Source organism: Eublepharis macularius, chromosome 2, assembly GCF_028583425.1.
Source record: "Eublepharis macularius isolate TG4126 chromosome 2, MPM_Emac_v1.0, whole genome shotgun sequence".
Taxonomy (NCBI): Eukaryota; Metazoa; Chordata; class Lepidosauria; order Squamata; family Eublepharidae; genus Eublepharis; species Eublepharis macularius.
The window spans coordinates 233,496,602-233,515,830 of NC_072791.1; the positions used below are offsets into that span (position 1 = coordinate 233,496,602).

The 19,229-nt window shown below is 47.6% G+C and overlaps 1 protein-coding gene across 1 annotated transcript in view; it reads right to left on the minus strand.

The window, feature by feature from the left end:
• KIAA2012 (KIAA2012 ortholog) overlaps positions 1-19,229 on the minus strand; it is a 105,823-nt gene that overhangs the window by 31,776 nt on the left and 54,818 nt on the right. Inside the window, exon 12 of the mRNA XM_054971825.1 lies at positions 16,591-16,679. Within this exon, the coding sequence (XP_054827800.1) occupies positions 16,591-16,679 (89 nt within the window). The remainder of the gene's footprint in view (positions 1-16,590; positions 16,680-19,229) is intronic.

The following is a 19,229-nucleotide window of genomic DNA, read 5'->3' on the forward strand; positions in this document are numbered from 1 at the left end:
ATGTGCAACAAGTTGCCCATCAAATTGTCCAAATGTGAATTTCACAAAACTGAACTCAGTTATTTAGGATATTGCATTTCAAAAGATGGGCTAAAAATGGATCCAGGCAAAGTTAAAGCAGTTCAAGAATGGCAAACCCCCACAAATCGTAAAGAACTACAATCATTTCTGGGGTTTGCTAATTTCTACAGAGAATTCATACATGACTTTGCCCAAATATCTCTTCCCCTTACAGAGCTTTTAAAAACAAAAAACAAAGGGGAACAAGCCAAAAAACCAACCGCTAAACTACTATGGACACCACAATGCCAATTAGCTTTTGATCTCTTAAAGCAGCAATTCATATCTGAACCAGTGCTGCAACACCCCGATGAAAACTGCCCATTCATAGTCCAGGTAGACGCCAGCGATGCGGCAATTGGGGGCGTTCTTCTCCAACGGGGAGAGGATAATAGTCTCAAACCTTGTGCGTACGTATCTCGAAAATTTTCTGAATCAGAAAGGAATTAGAATGTCTGAGAAAAGGAAGCTTTTGCAGTTAAGGCCGCACTATCCTCTTGGAGGCATTGGCTAGAAGGGGCCCGCCACCCTTTCGAAGTTTGGACAGATCACAAAAACTTAGAAACTTTGCGTAGCCCTAGGAGGCTAAATACCAAACAGTTATGATGGGCGGAATACTTTTCAAAATTCAATTTCACCCTCAAATTCTTGCCCGGTAAAACGAATTTCCTCACAGATGCACTATCGCGCATGCCCCAACTCAGAAGCCGGAGGGAGGAGATAGTGGATACTGTATTTTCACCTACGCAACTAGGAGGAGTGGTTACAACGCGCAGTTGCGCAACGCAACCTCCTCAATCAGATCAGGGGTGGAGACAAAAACTGAAAAGCGAAGTGGAGGAGGGGGAAAATGTACCCAAAGGAAAACTAAATCAATCTGTGCAAGGGGAGTGGCTTTGGGGTGATCAATTCTACGTACCAGCTAGTTTAAGAAAAGAAGTATTACAACGCTGTCATGATGCCCCAACTGCAGGCCATTACGGATATTTAAAAACTCTCCATTTAGTACAAAGACAATTTTGGTGGCCGGGCTTGCGCAAAGATGTTTCCCAATATGTGGCTTCCTGCCCCATTTGCCTCAGTGCCAAGACGCGGAAGGGCAACTCCCCCGGACTTTTACAACCCCTTGAAACCCCACGCAGACCGTGGGAAATCATTTCTATGGACTTCATCACAGATCTACCCCCCTCCAGAAACCACACCTGAATATTGGTCGTAGTGGATCTATTTTCAAAGCAAGCCCACTTCATTCCTTGTACCACTATACTGTCAGCAAAAAGGTTAGCAGACATTTTTCTGAAACATATTGTAAAACTACGTTCTTTTCCATCAAAGGTGATATCTGACCGCGGCGGACAGTTTGTTGCCAACTTCTGGCGGGAACTTCTCCAACTTATGGGCGTTGAACAAGGCTTAAGCTCCGCCCACCATCCGCAAACCGACGGGCAATCGGAAAAAACTAATCAACTATTAGAGCAATTCCTCTGATGCTACACCGATTTTCAACAAGATAATTGGATTGATTTATTGCCCTTAGCAGAATTTTCCTACAATGACAGTGTGCATGCTTCTACTGGAGAAACACCCTTCAAAGTAGTTTATGGCTATGATTTTAAACCCTTTCCTTTTGAAACTCTTCCCCCTCTGACAGCTCCTAAAGATGTTTCAGAATGGTGGGGGGAAGCAGCGCAACAATGGACTCTTATTCAAAAACATCTTGACAAACCAGATTATAAAAAGTATGCTGATCGCCATCGTGTGGCCGAATGGGAATTACATCCAGGAGATCTTGTATATTTGTCCACAAAGAATTTAAGAGTGGCACAAACAAGCCATTAAGCACAAATTAGCGTTAAAATATCTAGGACCTTTCCCTGTTTGCAAAGTAATCAACAAAGTTACTGTAGCTCTCGATTTGCCAAAGAATTTACGCCACGTACATCCCACCTTCCACATCAGTCTACTGAAAAAGGTCCCTCCAGCAAATCAATGGCACACCCGTGTTCCTCCCATACCTACTTTGATTGATGATCAAATCCATTATGAAGTACAAGAGATTTTGGACTCTAAAGTTAAACGTAATAAGCTGTTTTACCTCATCAGGTGGAAGGACTTTGATTCTGGGCATGATGAGTGGGTGGAGTCTGTTCATGTTCATGCTCCTAAATTGTTAAAAGCCTTTCATACTTTGTATCCTCTCAAACCCGGGGGAGGAACGTTTTAGAGGGGGAAGAATGTCAGGTTCTGACTATGTTTTATGTATTTTCAAACCAAAGAGACTCCATTTTAATCTTGTCAGTATTTTAAGTGCTTCTGTTGCAGGTGGCAAGCAGTTCACTGGAACATCACAGAGAGAAGAAGAATGTTATGTCTACAACTTTTCCAGCCTTGGGAAGCTTTCACTTTCTCACCCTCGGGCCGTTTGTTTTGAGAACTGTGGGGGAGGATGGGGCCTACAGAGGATTGCTATTCTGTACCTTAGCTTTTGCCTGTCATTCGTAACAATACTTCTGTATCAGCCAAGATCCTAGCATCTTGGATTGTGGACTATAATGGTTGTTTATATTCAGTAAATCTTTTGAAACCAATGGACTCATGTCTCATTGCAAGAGGTAGTCTGGATTACAACTTTTAGCAAGCCACAGTCTGACAATTCATTGCTTCTGGCTTGGCCCTGAGAAAAGAGCTCCGAAAACTCAGCCTCCACACACAGTCCCCAAAAGCACTTATCTTGCACTTGGAGGTCACAGAACAGCCTCCACAGTTCGTAGAAAAAGCGGTTTGGGAGGGGAGTTCAGGCACTTTCATCATTGTCGCTCTCCTCCCTTTCAAATTTGCTGAGAGCTTGGGGGAAGGAGCTGGCAGTTATCGGAGGATTCTTCAGAGTGCTTTAACCATTCACATGCACAAGAATGCAAAAGAAGCGCTCCATCAACTTGCGGCAAAAGAAAATATGGGGGAAAGTGCAGTTCCAGAAAAAATGCCAAAAAAATGGTAAGAAAACAGCCTGCTGACAGGTGCTTAGCATCACCTGCCATACCCAGCAACCCCCTGCTGTTCTGCTGGTAGTCTAATGCTTGATGTCATGGTTATGGCTAAATGCTGCAGCCATTCTTTGACCGGACTGCAATTGTTAATTACCTTGCCTTTCAGACCCGGGATGTGAAACTATGCAAGGGAGGCATTTGTTCTGGCTGTTATCTGCGTGCTCCCCTGAACTGCACCCAGTAGTTCACAGACACCATGACCTTGAAAATCCCACACATCAGTTCTGCTGTTTTCCGGCTTAGATGTTTCCCGCTGAGCCTAGCTGACTGTTAGACTCGGGGGGGGGGGGCGGATTTTAGGATTTGCCCATGCTTTTAAATCTTATATATGCTTGTTGCTTGCATGGGAATGTTATTCTTGGCAAAGATGGCATAAGCTCATGATTGATACCAGCAGCTTTTCAATAAAGTTCTTCTACTGCCTGCAGTGAAGTCTTTTGAGAGTTGCTTGGCAGATCCTTACACTTGCAAACATTTTGCAAACCGACACATGTGGAACCCTGGGGAAAAGTCGCCAGAGTTTTGTGGGTGGGCCGTGCCTATAAGGACACGTGGAAACGGCCTTACAACATTTATTCTGGTATGAGATTTCATGGGTCAGAGCTCACTTCCTTAGATACAATGAGCCCTGACTCACGAATACTCATATTGGAATAAATGTTAGTCTTTACAAGTTCCAGTGGAACTTTACCCCACTGAAATTTGCTTAGACAACCTCTTAATGACCACTTTACTTGTGCTACTCCAGTTAGCAAGCAGGAGCTAACATTGCCCTGCAGTGAACCTTCCCCTACAGCAAAGCCTATTTGGGCACTGAGAAGAAAGAAAACTTTGTCCCATGGAGATCTGGGCCGATTCCAGACGACTAACTGGAAGGCGCTTCATGCCGCCATGTTCCGGATCGCGACGGGGAAAACGCGAAATATCGCGTTTTCTCGCGCGCGTTTGGCACGACATCGCGCCAAACTTGCGTGAGAAAACGCGATATTTCGCGTTTTCCCCGTCGCGATCCGGAACATGGCGGCATGAAGCGCCTTCCGGTTAGTCGTCTGGAATCGGCCCTGGCTTTAAATAGATCTCAAGAGCAATCAGCACAAGTTGCTGTCTTGGTCAGCACTTTCACCTGCAGGTAATAAAAGAGACTGAAGGGAAATGAAAATAAATGAAACCGTGACAGATGAGGCAGGGATAGACATTGAAAAGCGATGAGAGGACCGTCTGGGAGTGGTGGCCACACTGGGATACTCCTAAATTCAGAACTCAAGAGTAGAAAATGTGCCTAAGATGACTGGACACACACAGGTTCTTTTTAGTTAGACGGGGGAGGGCTTAAGCAGAAAGCTTGAAGCGGCCGTCGTTCAGTCTTGTGAAATGCTACCACGGCTACGGACTTCTCTTTCAGCTCTCACTTTTTAAAAGGGCAATAAAGGAATGTGCTTCCTTACACAAGTGTATGAAAGAAACGTGACAAAATTTTGATAAATAAGATCCCATTAATGTCAACAAAAAATATAAAACCTGAAACTTGGCTTTCCTGATGCTGAGCATCCAGTAGTACAAATACAAGCCAGTTTTTAAAAAATCACAAAATGAAGAGGGAAAGGATTCAAAAATTTCAAATGTAGAAAGCATTCCTTATAAACTGTCAGAATGTAAGGTAATATGAACACTCATTTGATACAGATGTATAATACATTTAACAGGGCCATGAGAACAGAGAGGTCATTTTGGTGTCTGCTGGACTAGTATGGGGCGGTTTGATTCCCTCCCTTTTTGAGAGCCAAAACACACGAGACGCCTGACGCGTGGAGGACAAGTGTCAGTTCCCCGCAAAGTCCCATGGGAAGTGTAGTGAGGAAGAACCTCTCACCGCTGCCGGCTCCCCTTGCTCCCCTAAAAGCACGCCACAGCCAGAGGGAGCAGATTGCGCTGGCGGCGGTGATCGGCTTCTTGTCCCTCTCGCCCCCCCCCCCAGCATGCTACTCTTGCTCCACTAAATGCACTCAGCAGCCAGAGGGAGTCGTGCGTTCTGGTTGCGGTGAGAGGGACAAAGAGCAATTTGAGCAAAGTTCTGTATGAAGGGTCTGTAAAAGTTAGCGAACCCTAGAAACAATTGCAATTGCCTTCTTGTTTTGGGTGGTTCCCACCCCACCACAGCTTGGATTTTTGCCGGGTCCATTTTAAGTCCTTGATGTGAGACCTGGTACCCCAAGAAATCTAGTTCCTCCTTGTGGAACTCACATTTAGACAATTTTACAGGCAGCTTTTTTTAAGTGGTCAGCACCTTTCTGACCAGTTCCACATGGGATTCTTTATCAGCAGAATAAATCAGCACGTCATCTAGGTAAACAACCACACCTTTGTACAGGTATTCATGCAGCACTTCATTAATTAAATTCATGAACATACCTGGCGCCCCCTGTAGGCCGAAAGGCATTACAAGATATTTGAATTGTCCTAAGGGGGTGTTGAAAGCAGTTTTCCATTCATCCCCCTCCCTTATTCTGATCCGGAAGTAAGTGTCATGTTTGAATGTGCCCATTCGTCCATGCCAATATTAAATGTATGGTCCAGAGTTGCTTTGGTGTTGTACCTGGTCTTATGTCGTAACTGATAAGTACATTCCTTAACTTGCAATAACCACTTTCGTTTTCTCAGTCTCACAGCACAGCCGGCAGCTGTGGACAATCTTATTGATATTGTTTAGAATGACCTTGAGCGTCTGAAGTGTTGCATTACTCGGTATCTTGTCTGTCTAGTGTGTGAACTTCAGAAATGTTTCCCAGACTGATTCTGTACTTGTGATCTAGGGGGGAGGAGGTTGGTTGATTATATTGTCCTGTAATAGCCTGAAGCTTTATTCCTTTCAATGAGAAGTTACCAGGCTCATCTGCCTTTTACTTCATGTACTCCTATGGACCTGTGTATATGTACAAGATTGAGTTCCTGAATAAATATCATTTAGCCAAGGACATGTGTCATGCTGAAGTGATCCAGGGATCTATCTGCCATAACCTGACATCCATAGTCTGACAGTAAGCGTCTTTTAGATCCAGTTTCGAAAAAAAATTCCCTTGTGCCACCACGCTGAGCAAGTCTTTGATCAAAGGGAGGGGGTAAGCATTTGACATGGACACAGCATTTATTCCCCGATAATCAGTATACAGTCTCAGCCCCCCATCTTTCTTTTTGTGGAATAACACAGGCGCCGCATGGGCGGAGCTGGCAGGGCGGATGAATCCCCGCTCCAGGTTTTTATCAATGAACTCTCTCAGCTCCTTTCTCTCTGCTGGGCTCATAGAGTACAATTTTCCCTTCGGTAACTTTTCCCCTGGAATAAGTTCAATAGCAGAGTCTGTGCCCCTTTGAGGGGGAAGCTCATCAGCTTCTTCATCAAACGCTTGTTTTAAATCTTGGTATTCGGGGGGGAATAGCTTTTTCCTCCTCAGCACTTAATAACACAGTTTCTAATGGGGAGGGTACCTCCCACCCCCATACTTTAGTCCAGGCATGTTTTGCACAATGGTCTCCTTTAAAAATCACCATTCCAGTGGACCATTTGATGTACGCGTCATGTTCCCACAGCCAACGACTTCCCAGTACCAAGGGGTATTTGGCCACATCACTGACTACATATGTTCTATTCTCCCAGTGATCTCCCATTCCCGTCGGGGTAGGCTCAGTTTTATAGGATGCAGGATTCATGCTAGACCCGTCCATTTGCTCAAATACTATAGGGTCTTTGAGTTCTATTAGTTCCAGTCCAAGTCCTGTAACCAGGGCTGGTGATATCAAGTCGCGGGAACATCTGGAATCTATTAAGACTTGCACCCGCACATGAGTTCCCTTTTTTGGATTCAGTAACATCATGGGCATAAATAGTATGGCCCCTCTTTCTTTCACCTCTGGCGGTTTGGGATCCTTAGAGACCTGCTGTTGGGGCCTTTTCACGGCAGCTCTGTTTCATTTCCCGACGGCGGTGTAAAACCCTCCTCTGCTTCTTTTTGTGTGGGTTCCTCAGTATTTCCGGGACTTTCATTGGCCTCCAAGCCAGTCTCTGGCTTCCCACGCTTCAGAGGCAATTTCTGACCCAGTGGTTTAGGGGGGGGGGGTTGGGTGCACCCTGGCCCCTTCTCCCCTGCGCTGGCCTTATGGGGTATTGTGTGGCAAAATGTCCAACACCCCCACATTGTAAACATAGTCCTTATCTCCATTGTAACTCTCTCTCAATCCCAGGTATGAGGGGCCACGGCCCCTGTGGGGTTCATCCCCTGTCTGTGGTGGTTGGCCTCCTCGGTCCTGCATGTTGTTGCATTCTTACAAGTTTCACCACTTCGATTCTGTTTTCAACCTCACATGCTAATTGGATCCAACCTAACCAAGTCTGTGGGGCGTCCTGCATTAATGCTCTATCTAATAGGTCAGCATTCAATCCATTTTGGAAAAGTTCAATTTTAACTCCTTCATAATAGCCCTGACATTTGGTGGCTAATTTCCTGAATTCGGCAGCATATTCTCTTATGGGTCTGGACCCTTGTTTTATGGTTCTGAGCTTTGTTCAAGCCCTTTCTCCCTCCAATGGGTCTTCAAATTGGGCTTTTAGCGCATATACAAAAGCATTCAAGTCATACAGTTCAGGTGCTCCCATGTTATGCAAAGTCACATACCATTCGGCTGCCGCTCCTTCCAATAGAGACCCCAAGTGGCTCACTCGGCTGTGTTCCGAAGGAAACAAATGTCCCCAATCTTGGAAAAACTCCACAGTTAGTACTATAAAAAATCCTAAGTTCCTGGGGTTTCCATCGAATGTGGCTTCCAATTTGAACCATCCTTGAGGCAGTCCCATCATGGGAGCCCCCGGTCCCTGATGCCTGACCGGCTGCTGAATTGGGGCTGCTCTGGACGGTGGTTGAGTATGCCCCTGTGCCGGGAAGGGTGTTTGATAGGGTTCTATTCATTCCGTAACCCATCGGAGCAGCTTGTGTCACCCCTCCATACTGAGGATGAAAGCGTGTGCTTGAGCCCTCGGTGCTCCCTGAGGGGGGGTATATTGGGGGTCCCCCTGTTTGGAAATGACCCCTTTGTGCTCCTATGACCATTTGGGTGACGATAGGGGTTCCCTGTGGTTTACTCGATGTTCCTTGAGGGGGGTATACTGTGGGATCCCCCTGTGGGACCCCCCTGTTGCAGCTGGCTCATTTGTGCTCCTGTCCCCATCGGGGCGACGACAGGGGTCCCTTGTGGTTGGCCTGGTTGGGGCACCCTCATCCCTGTTCTGGCAACCAATGCCCCTGTGCTTGTTGTAACACGCAGGACCCTCAATGGCTGGGTTCCCCCTTGTTGGGGCCCCACTCCCCTCTGGGGTGGTAAAGTGGGAATTGTCAATACTGGTAAGGGAGTTTGAGTCTGTAAGTTCGTTGGCACTCTCATCCCCATCGTGGCAATTGGCACCCTGGCGCCACCCACGGTCGGAGGAACGGTCAACAGTTGTTCTCTCCCATACGGACCCATCCCTACTCCTCAGGAGGGTATATTTGGTGCAGTCAGCAGGGGGGAAGGTGGGATGAGACTCCTTCCCTCTATTCCTGTTGCTACTACTGGAAACTGTGTAATTGAGGGAACTACTTGGTCATCCACAAACTGCGCGGGAGTCATTAAAAGTGCTCTTCCCCTTTCCAGCAGTGCTATCCCGGTAAAGTCTATTGGTTCTTGCACGATTTGTGAGACTCCCTCCAGCTGCAGCAGGATAGGGGGTTCCCCTGACTCCCCGCGTGCTCCTGTCACTGTCCTCACCGGTGCCTCCGGTGAACTTACGTTCTCTTGCCCTTTGAGGAGGTTTCATTCCCATTCTTGTTGTATCCTCAAGGCATGGGCTAGCTCCTCCTGAGTCGGATGCATCCCATCTCTCACGGTTTGCGGCTTCTGGCCCCCACTCGGGATCGCTGGCCCGGCCGCAACCTTAGAGTCGCTTGATTCCATGGAGTCCATCTTGTCCTCAACGGTATAGTCCCCCAAAGCGCGCTCATTATCAGGGGTTACTCTGCGGTTCCCCTGCATTTGTAAATCCAACAACACCGATTGTGTTGCTTTATCTTGCAGCGTGGGTAACCGTGGCGTCTGACCCCAATTCTGGTGGGTTGGCCCGGCCGCGGCCCCCAACTCGCAGATATTCCATGGCGTTGCCGGGGGGTAATCCAGCGTCCCCCAATATTTGTAAATCCTCTGCTATGTCTCTCAAGAAGCAGTACTCGCTGGTCTCAGCCATCCGCAGTGGCCTCACACTCCACCTTGCGTGGCCCGCTAGAGCAGCTGCTCTCCTTGCCATTGGCTCACCAACATACCCCTCCATCTCGATAGAACGTTGAAAATACATTGTCCCATGGTGTGGCATCCTCTCCTCTGCAGTTATGGATCTGCGAGGGCCCCACTTGCGTGTGGGTGGTAGATTCCATTGTTGGTAGGTAGACCCGGCTTTGGGGATCGCTCCCAGTTCAGGATACATCAGGAGGGTTCCTGCAGCACTGAGTCCCCTCGTCACAGAGTTATTACAGTCCATTAGGTAGTCCAATCTCGTTTGGGTCACAGGTACCAGCTCTCTGGAAGTCCCTTCCGGAGTTACACCTGGTCCCAGTTGATTGATGGGATCGTCTGGTGCTGTTGGCCCCAGATCCGGTTCTGACGACGTGAAGCCGGTAGCCATTCTCCAAGGGTTGCAGATACAGAGGAAAATAAAGGGATTCCTGTCAAAATGTCAGGCTATGGATGACAGGATATGGCAGACACATCCCTGTACCATCGCAACAAGAAGTCCAGCTCTTGGTTGAATGGCACTGGTAATAGGATATCAAGGTACAGCATGAACCAGCATTAGCATTGGCATGGATGGGGCTCAGACATGACAGTAATGAGCCTGTGGAATTCACAGCCTCCTCGACGTGTTGATTCCGACAGAGTTAAAAAGACTGTGGAGGGCCCGTGTATTGCAGTCTATTAGCAAGGATAACTGGATGTGACGTCCAGGTTCAGGGACAGAACGCCTCTGATGGTTAGGTGCTGGGAACAGTCAGCAGGGAAGGGCTGTCGTCTGCGGGACCTACCTGCAGGATACTGGACTAGACCGACCACTGGCTTGAGCCGTTATTACGTTATATTAAAAAACAGCCCCCAAGGATCAGGCGAGCTCTGGGGACCGGGAAGGATACAGTGAGGGGGATACGCCGGGGAGGGAGAACTGGTGAACATTTGTCCCCCTCTTGTGTATGTGGACGTGCCCATCTGCTCATGCCAGGAGGGCTGGAGTCCAACCAAGACTCTCCACTCTCTCTATACAACCGTATTTATTTCTTAGAAGAATGTCAAACATTGTCTGTAGCCTGAGGTGTGAAACTCATAAATCTGTTCCTGCTAATCTGAAACCAAAAGCATCAGAACAAGATTTGGGTCCTCCTGGAGACAGAAGAAGGCAGCTCTGACTCTCAGAAGCTCCTGCCCTGGAAATCTAGTTGGGCTTCAAGGTTCTACTGGACCCGAATCTTGCTCTTCTACTGAAGACAAACATTACCCACTTAAAACTATTTTCAAAGGTGTCAGATCCATAAAAACTAAATGCCTCTGAGATACTTATGAATCTGCCTAAAGTTTTTTTAAAGTGATAATTGATTTTATGAATTCAGGTGCTGATTGACAATAATCATCCCTGATTATTCCTGGAAAAGCATCTCTTTAGTGAGCCAAGACATACTGAGAATAATAACCATATTATTTATATAGCTCATGGGAAGAACAGTGGCGAGTTTAAGACCCCATAGTGCATTTAAGCAGGATTTGAACTTGGTCTTGCTGGCTCACAGCCTTAGCCTGTGCTACAATGGCAAAACCATTGGCATCAAGGTTCCTGAACGGAAGATATTAAGTGCTTTTGTTATTATGCAAAAATGCACTGATAAATATTAATAACACTCACAGTGGGGAATCAGTATATTCAAAAGAGTTTTTAAAAAAATCAGTATTGGAGCTTATCTTCTTGCCTGTCTCATCCTTTAATTTTTTTCCTTTTATCTTTGTTCCTTTTCAGCTTTCATTCTTGCACACCTTCCCCCCACGGGTCTTTCCTAACCATTGAAGCCACACTGTGCAAAAGGCAACAGGAACCTACCTCTAGGAAAGTGTCCTTATAACCAACATGAATGGGATGGTATTGTCTTTTTAAAATACATTCTCAATGTAAATCTTAGAGCTCTTTTTGTAGAAGAGCAATTCCTAAATACAGCAGTGAACAAAAACTCACTTCTCTCCATTCTCTGCACTTCTCCATTCTCTCCATTTCTCTCCACTCTCTCCATTCACCCCCTTGTCGCCACCCCTGGCCTCACCTGGGAATGATGGCTGGCTGAGACTCTGCTGCAAATGGTTGGAAAGGCACGTGTCCCATTCCCATTTTGAATCAAACACCAATGTCATGTAACAGAGGTGTAGCCATGGGGAAACCAGGTCCTATTCAGCCTAGCCATTAAGATCGGTGCTTCTACGGTTCATTTCCTTAGTTTTAAGAGAGAATTTGGGGTTGCATCTACACGGGGGGGGGGGGGTGCGAAAACATGCAGATGCTATGGTGACAGCCAGGGCTTTTTTTCTGGGAAAAGAGGTGGTGGAACTCAGTGGGTTGCCCTCGGAGAAAATGGTCACATGGCTGGTGGCCCCGCCCCCTGATCTCCAGACAGAGGGGAGCTGAGATGGCCCTCCGCGCCACATTGCGGCACAGAGGGCAATCTCAACTCCCCTCTGTCTGGAGATCGGGGGGGCGGGGCCACCAGCCATGTGACCATTTTCAAGAGGTTCTGGAACTCCGTCCCCCCACGTCCCCCCTGAAAAAAAGCCCTGGTGACAGCAGTAAGCAGGGCGAGAGGGACAATAAGAACAAAACCTGCACCCCACCATTCACGGTCCGACACTGCTGCTGCCACCAGCCATTTTCCACCCACACATGCACACAAGTGCAGAACCACAGCAATTGTGCGAAGTCCCCCATGGCTGGGAACCTGCCCCCCTTTCCCTGTCTCACACTGTAAAGATACAGCACAGCTGGGCTGGGAAAGAGAAATTACCCTTTAAAGGCTGAAGTGGGAGATAAAATGATGCACGGCAGCCGTCCTGCCACACCCAAGAGCCGGCTCTGCTCGCCTCTGCCCCTCTCCCTTTCTCCCATGGATCTGGCTGAAAACTCCCACTGGCACGGCGATTTCCACCAGCAGAGTATGCCTTGCACCTCCCCCTTCTGCTGCCGCCCCCAAATGTACGTGCCGTCAAGTTGCAGCCGACTCATGGCAACTCCTGCTGGGGTTTTCGAGGCAAGAGACTAACAGAGGGGCTTTGCCATTACCTGCCTCTGTAAAGCAACCCGTTTTCCTTGGTGGTCACCCAACCAGTGCCAACCCTGCTTAGTTCCCAAGATCTGACAAGACGGGGCTAGCCTGGGCTATCCGGGTCAGGGCTGCAGCCCCCAAACACCCCCCCCCCAAACTACTTCTGGAGGTGGGGGACCCGAAGGAACATGATGGGGGAGTGTCTGCAGTGGGAGAGGGAACCGGTGAAAAGCAATCCCCCCTGCCCCCCAATCACCAGAAATGTTTAGAAAGATCTGACACTTAATCATTAAAACATATTCTGCCCTTGATTATTTTTGAAGGATAAATTGCATGTGATTATTATTTTCTAGTTCTGAATGTCTCTGGCCTTAAACTGAAAGGCATCTCCGTGGTATGCAGATATAAGAGTAAAAGACTCGATGAGGCTTTATATTCCCAGGGTCAACCCGGCTGTCTCCCAGGTTCAGCATGTACACAACCTTCGGTTCAGCCTCTTTGCAGGACGTCTGCTTTTTAATCCTTTCAAACACCAGAGCCATGCTTACCTGTCTACATGTGTTTCATTTGCCTTTATTCTTTTAAACAAGGGAAATAATTGTGTGTGGCGGGGGGGTGGGGGGGGGGACACACCGCAAAACATCTCTGGAGATTCTGAAGGAAGAAGTTTGTTGGGGCTGCTGTGGGTTGAATCCAGACACAGGGGCTCCTTACACGAGACACCTTACACGAGGAAGCTGAAGTGTAGGGAGATAAGACTGCCAATTTCACCTCTCTACAGGAGGGTAGTTTTAAAAGACAAAGCAGGTGGAGATCCCTCCTCAGAGGGTTTGTTAATGCCATCTTCGTCTGGGCTCTGTCAATTCCATCTCTCCCCCCCCCCCACCCCAGGGAGGTGAAGATGAAATTAACAAACCCTCTGAGGAGCGATCTCCGCCTGCTCTGTCTTTTAAAACTACCCTCCTGTAGAGAGGTGAAATTGACAGCACCTTTGGCTGTCTTTTTAAACTATGCTTCCTGGCTAACATGCATCTCCTTACACTTGAGCGCCCCCGTGTAAGAGGTCTCGTGTAGAGAGACTCATAGTTTTCCATCAGCAGAACACAACTTTTGTGCCTCCCTCTTGCCAGCACAGCAGTCCGCTGGTCTCCACAAAATGCTGCTCTTGGGGGGAAGGAGACCCCGAGGAGTGACGTGAAGGAGACCTGCAGTGGGGAGGGGTCATCGGTAGAAATTATCCAGTGCATCTGGATCGATCCCAACTGGCACTAGCCCGTCAGCTCTGTCCACTACTAGCTTTTGTGCAAACCTGTAGAAATAAGTTTTTGAGCAACGTCTCTTGGACAGAAAAGGAGGATTTGGGTCCAGTGGCACCTTGGAGACCAACAAGATTTTCAGCGTGTAAGCTTTCGAGAGTCAGAGCTTTCTTCTTCAGACACCTGGGAGCTCTCGAAAGCTTACACGATGAAAATCTTGTTGGTCTCCAAGGTGCCACTGGACTCAAATCTTGCTGTTCTACTGCAGACCAAGACAGCTGCCCACCAAACTATCCAGACAGAAAAACCTACTTTTGCACTAAAAGCACTGAATATGCTTTCAGACCGGTCCCATTGCTCTCAAACGTTACATCTACCTTCACTTTTATAGGAACGTGGTTTCCCCTCAACAGCCAATTATATAACAAATAGTCAAAACTAGGATAACAGAGACACCACTGTGAAGGGAATGATATTAATACGTCGACAGAACTTCAGACTGCAGCGTCTCCCCAGTTCTGTGTATCTCTGGCAGCAGGAGTTAGCCAAAGTGCTCTCCTTCATGCCGAGATTAAAAGCGTCGCTCGGAGGAAATCTCTCGTACAGAAACAGAAGGAAGCACTTTAATTTCTGTAGATATGAAAAGTGGGGGTGTTCTTCTGTCTTTTGTCATGTTACAGCACTTGGGGGCGGTGTTGCTGTCAGGAGCCTTTTTGCAAAGGCCATTTTTGCCACTTTTGTTCCCATACCTCTTCGAATTTTCTTCCAAATTCCAGACGATTAGCAGACATCTGAAGGGGGCGTTAAGTGTCTGGAATTCGGAAGAAAAGCAGAAGAGGTGTGGGGACAAAGGTGGCAAAAATCGCCCATGAGGAAAAGGCCGGGGTCAGACTTTGGGGTGGAAGAACAGGGCCTTGACTCAACGGCCCCCCACCCCCCACTGCAAGCAGGCTGTAGCTTTGCATATTGAGCATGCAAGAATCTCTCACAGGTGCACAAGACCATTAAGTCCAGAATCTAAAATTATCTACCCATACCATGTTTCTTTCTGGGGTGGGGGGTTTGGGGGAAACCAATGTAAACTGTACAGGGAATAGAAGGAGGAAGGAAGGAAGCGCACCAGTTAAATGAAAAGTGTGAGATTCCAATGGGTGTCCATTCTTCATACTTCCTACCATGCATTTGTGCCAGATATGTAGTAAAATTCCCCTAGCAACTTGGCCGCATTGCAGATGAGCTGGCCATCTAAAAGTGCTCACTCACAGGGCACTTTTAGGATCTTTAGGAGCTCAGTTGAACTTTACGTGGAGTGGGCACTTCCAGACTGGGTGTGTTGTCGCCTGAGATAAAAACATGAGCAAAAATGCTGAGAGCCAGACCACTGCCACCACGGTCCTTTCTTAACGTGTCTGCCCCATTCACGTCTGGAACGGCAGCGGGGTGACAAATTGCAGACCAAGTGGAATGTGGGCAAGGAGATTTCAGCCTTCCTGCCGTGACTTCACCCTGCTCATTAGACTGGGCAGCCCTCTGCTGGAAACCAGTGGAAGACCGGGGTGGGGGGTGCGGGGTGGGTGGGGAGTGACCTGATGAAAGAGTGTCACGCAATGCCCAAGGTCACTTCTGGCTGCATAATCAGAAGTGATGTCACTGTGGCCTTCACACTGCTTACCTTCACTCGCAACGACACGGAACACCGCGCAAAAACCACGGAAGTTCGTGTTTTCTCGCGAGAGATTTGCAATGTCGTACAAATCTCATGCGAGAAAACACGATCTTCTGTGGTTTTTGCGCGATGTTTCGCATTGTTGCAAGTGAAGGTAAGCAGTGTGAAAAGGGCCTTTGTCGCATGATGCTGTAGGATTCCTAGAGCATTGGATGACACAGAGATGGCACTTCTGGATTCCTAGCCAGAGATAATGTGGCGTCGCACCGAACTATGCGCCCCCATTTGTCTCCCCCCCACTTCATTGAGAATCAATGGGGGGCAGGGCGTAGCAGTGGGCCTCTGGCAGCCTTACCTCACTTCCTACATCAGAGTCGGGTAGGGATGCCAGCCAAGCACCGGCAACCCGTTGGGAGAGTTTGGGGATGGGGAAAACAGAACTGGTGTTGCGCAACACGGGCATATCACTTCCAGTGCCGACGTGGAAGTGACATCATCAGGCTCTCCAGGATGAACCTGAAGAGGATCACCGTGACGCGATGATGTCACTCCTGGGTTCACGTCAGAGATGACAGGGCACTGTTGTCACAATGCTGATTTCCCCTTAAGCCTGCCACCCCACATTGCCGGTGGACAGCTGGTGGCTGTGAACAGGAGCTCTGCGGCCACCGTGGGAGACCCGGCAGCCCTGGAAAAGGAGGGAAGTGCCGGAGCTGATCAAGTACTAGGAAAGGGGCGTAAACTGGGCATTTTACTCACACGCACTTTTTGTCTGTGAACAGAGGCAAACATGTCAAAGTAGCTGACTTTGTTAAGTAGCTGTTATTGTTAATCTGACCCTGAATTTCCAATATATTTTATACATACAATAACTCAGGGCTTTTTTTCTGGGAAAAGAGGTGGTGGAACTCAAGACCGCACAATGATGTCGCTTTGGGTCAGCTGGAACAAGGGGGGAGTTTTTTAAAGTTTAAATCGCCCTCTTCGAAAATGGTCACATGGCCGGTGGCCCCGCCCCCTGATCTCCAGACAGAGGAGAGTTTAGATTGCCCTCCGTGCCGCTCGGCTTTTTTTAAGAAGTGACCATTTTTAAGAAGTGCCGGAACCCCGTTCCACCGCGTTCCCATTGAAAAAAAGCCCTGCAATAACTGCTTCTGAATCTCTGCACGAAATTTATAACACAGTATTTTTGTTGGCACCTTCTCATCGAATTCTGGAGCAGAAAAGGAGGTCTCTGGCTGGTTTCCGGCAGCACCAATTTTTGTTTCAAGGGATTCTGCGTCATCCACTGCAATGTGAAAGCAAAATCAAAATAATTAAAACTGCTGAATTAATAAAATAAAGGAACAATTGCTTAAGTCGAGAAATCTCAAAAAGCTTCTGCTTAATGTATTCACAGAACATGTAAACCCTCTATTTGATTTCTCAAATAGAGGAAGTTAGCCATGTTAATCTGTAGTTGCAAAATAGTAGAGAATCCAGTAGCACCTTTTAAGATTAACTCATTTATTGTAGCATAAGCTTTCAAGAACCACAGCTCTTTTTGTCAGATGCAGGAATAGAGCTGTGGTTCTGGAAAGCTTATGCTACAATAGATTGATTTGTCATAAAGTTGCTACTGGACTCTTTATTATTTAATTCCTGAAACTGACAATACCGAAACCCTCAAGCGAGCAAATTCTTTCATGGATTAGGCAGAGACAGTCAATCCTAGTTTGTATTTATGAATTACACAGAGGAAGCACGCAGTGAGAGCCAACAGGGTGTCGTGGTTGGAGTGTCAGATTAGGATCTGTGAGACCCGGGTTTGAATCCCCACTCTGGCTGTGGAAGATAGCAGGGTGACCTTGGGCGGGTCTCCGCCTAACCTACCTCGAAGTGTTGCTATGAAGATTAAGTGGAGCAGAGGAGAATGATGTAAGATACCTTGGGGAGAAAGAGGGGGCACACGTGAAGTAAATTAAAAAAGCACTGGCCACGCAGATGAAGTAACTTTTCCCTTGTTTAAGGAATTAACCAAAATGACAAATCTGTTGCATCATATGAAAAAAAAGATTGTTTATTCAGTGCATAATTCTTAGAAGGTGACTTATTAGAAAATTCTGGACACTAACATGTTGAGCCTTTTAAGATAACAATGCTAAGAGAGGGGGAATTATTTTTTTTCTTAGTGCTACAGGCCGGTCAGTCTGACTTCTGTTGCTGGGAAGATATTAGAACAGATTTTAAAGGGATCAATCTGTAAGCATCTGAAGGACCGCTCAGTGATCCGGGGAAGTCAGCATGGTTTTGTTCCTAACAGATCCTGCCAGACCAACCTGGTTTCCTTCTTTGATCGAGTGACCGGCTTACTGGATCGGGGGAACTCTGTTGACGTGATTTATCTGGATTTCAGTAAAGCTTCTGATAAGGTCCCCCATGACATTCTGATGGGCAAACTGGAAGACTGTGGAGTAGACTATAGGACAGTTCGGTGGATAGGGAACTGGTTGGAGGACTGCACTCAAAGAGTGGTGGTCAACGGCATTTCATCAGATTGGAGGGAGGTGTCCAGTGAGGTGCCACAGGGCTCGGTTTTGGGCCCGGTACTTTTCAATATTTTTATCAATGATCTGGATGAAGGAGTGGAAGGGCTGCTCATTAAATTTGCTGATGATACCAAATTGGGAGGAGTAGAAAACACCCAAGAAGATAGAATTAAAATTTAACAAGACCTGAATACTCTGGAGAAGTGGGCAGCTGTGAATAGGATGCAATTCAACAAAGACAAGTGCACAGTATTACATCTGGGCCACAAAAATGGGAAGCACAAATACTGGCTGGGGGATACACTTCTGGGCAGTAGTATATGTGAAAGGGATCTTGGGGTAAGAGTGGACTGTAAACTGAATATGAGCAGTCAGTGTGATGCGGTGGCAAAAAAGGCTAATTCAGTCCTGGGTTGTATCAAAGGGGCCATAGCGTCGAAATCGCAGGAGGTCATAGCCCCTCTCTATACTGCCTTGGTCAGACCACACCTGGAGTATTGTGTGCAGTTCTGGAGGCCTCACTTCAAAAAGGATGTGGACAAAATCGAGAGGGTGCAGAGGAGAGCGACGAGGATGATCAGGGGTCTGGAGATTGAGCCCTTCAAGGAAAGGCTGAGGGCCTTGGGAATGTTTAGTTTGGAGAAGAGGAGGTTGAGGGGGGGACATGATTGCTCTCTTTAAATATTTGAAAGGCTGTCATTTGGAGGAGGGCAAGGAGCTGTTCCAGTTGGCAGCAGAGGGTAGGACGCGAAGCAATGGGCTTAAACTACATGCACAAAGGTACCGACTGGATATTAGGAAAAACTTTTTCACGGTCAGAGTAGTTCAAAAGTGGAATCAGCTGCCTAGGGAGGTGGTGAGCTCCCCTTCACTGGCAGTTTTCAAGAAGAGGCTGGATGAATACTTGTCAGAGATGCTTTAGGCTCATCCTGCACTGGGCAGGGGGTTGGACTAGATGGTCTGTATGGCCCCTTCCAACTCTATGATTCTGTAAGGAAGGGTTACATCAGTGCTTAGTCCTTGTGGCCCCTTCTTACATGCCCAGGGTAAGGCCGGTCGCCACCCTGGGGTCAGGAAGCAATTTCCCACAGGCCAGTTCAGCTAGGGATCCTGGCAGTGTTTTGCCATCTCCTGGGCATGGAACAAGGGTCACTGGGTGCGTGTGTGTGGGGGAAGGGAAGGTAGTCGTGAATTTCCTGCATTGTGGACTAGATGACCCTGGAGGCCCCTTCCAACCCTATCATTCTTTCAAGGAGCTCAGAGTTCTGTATGCGATTCTCTGCATTTCCATTTTATCCTCACAACTACCT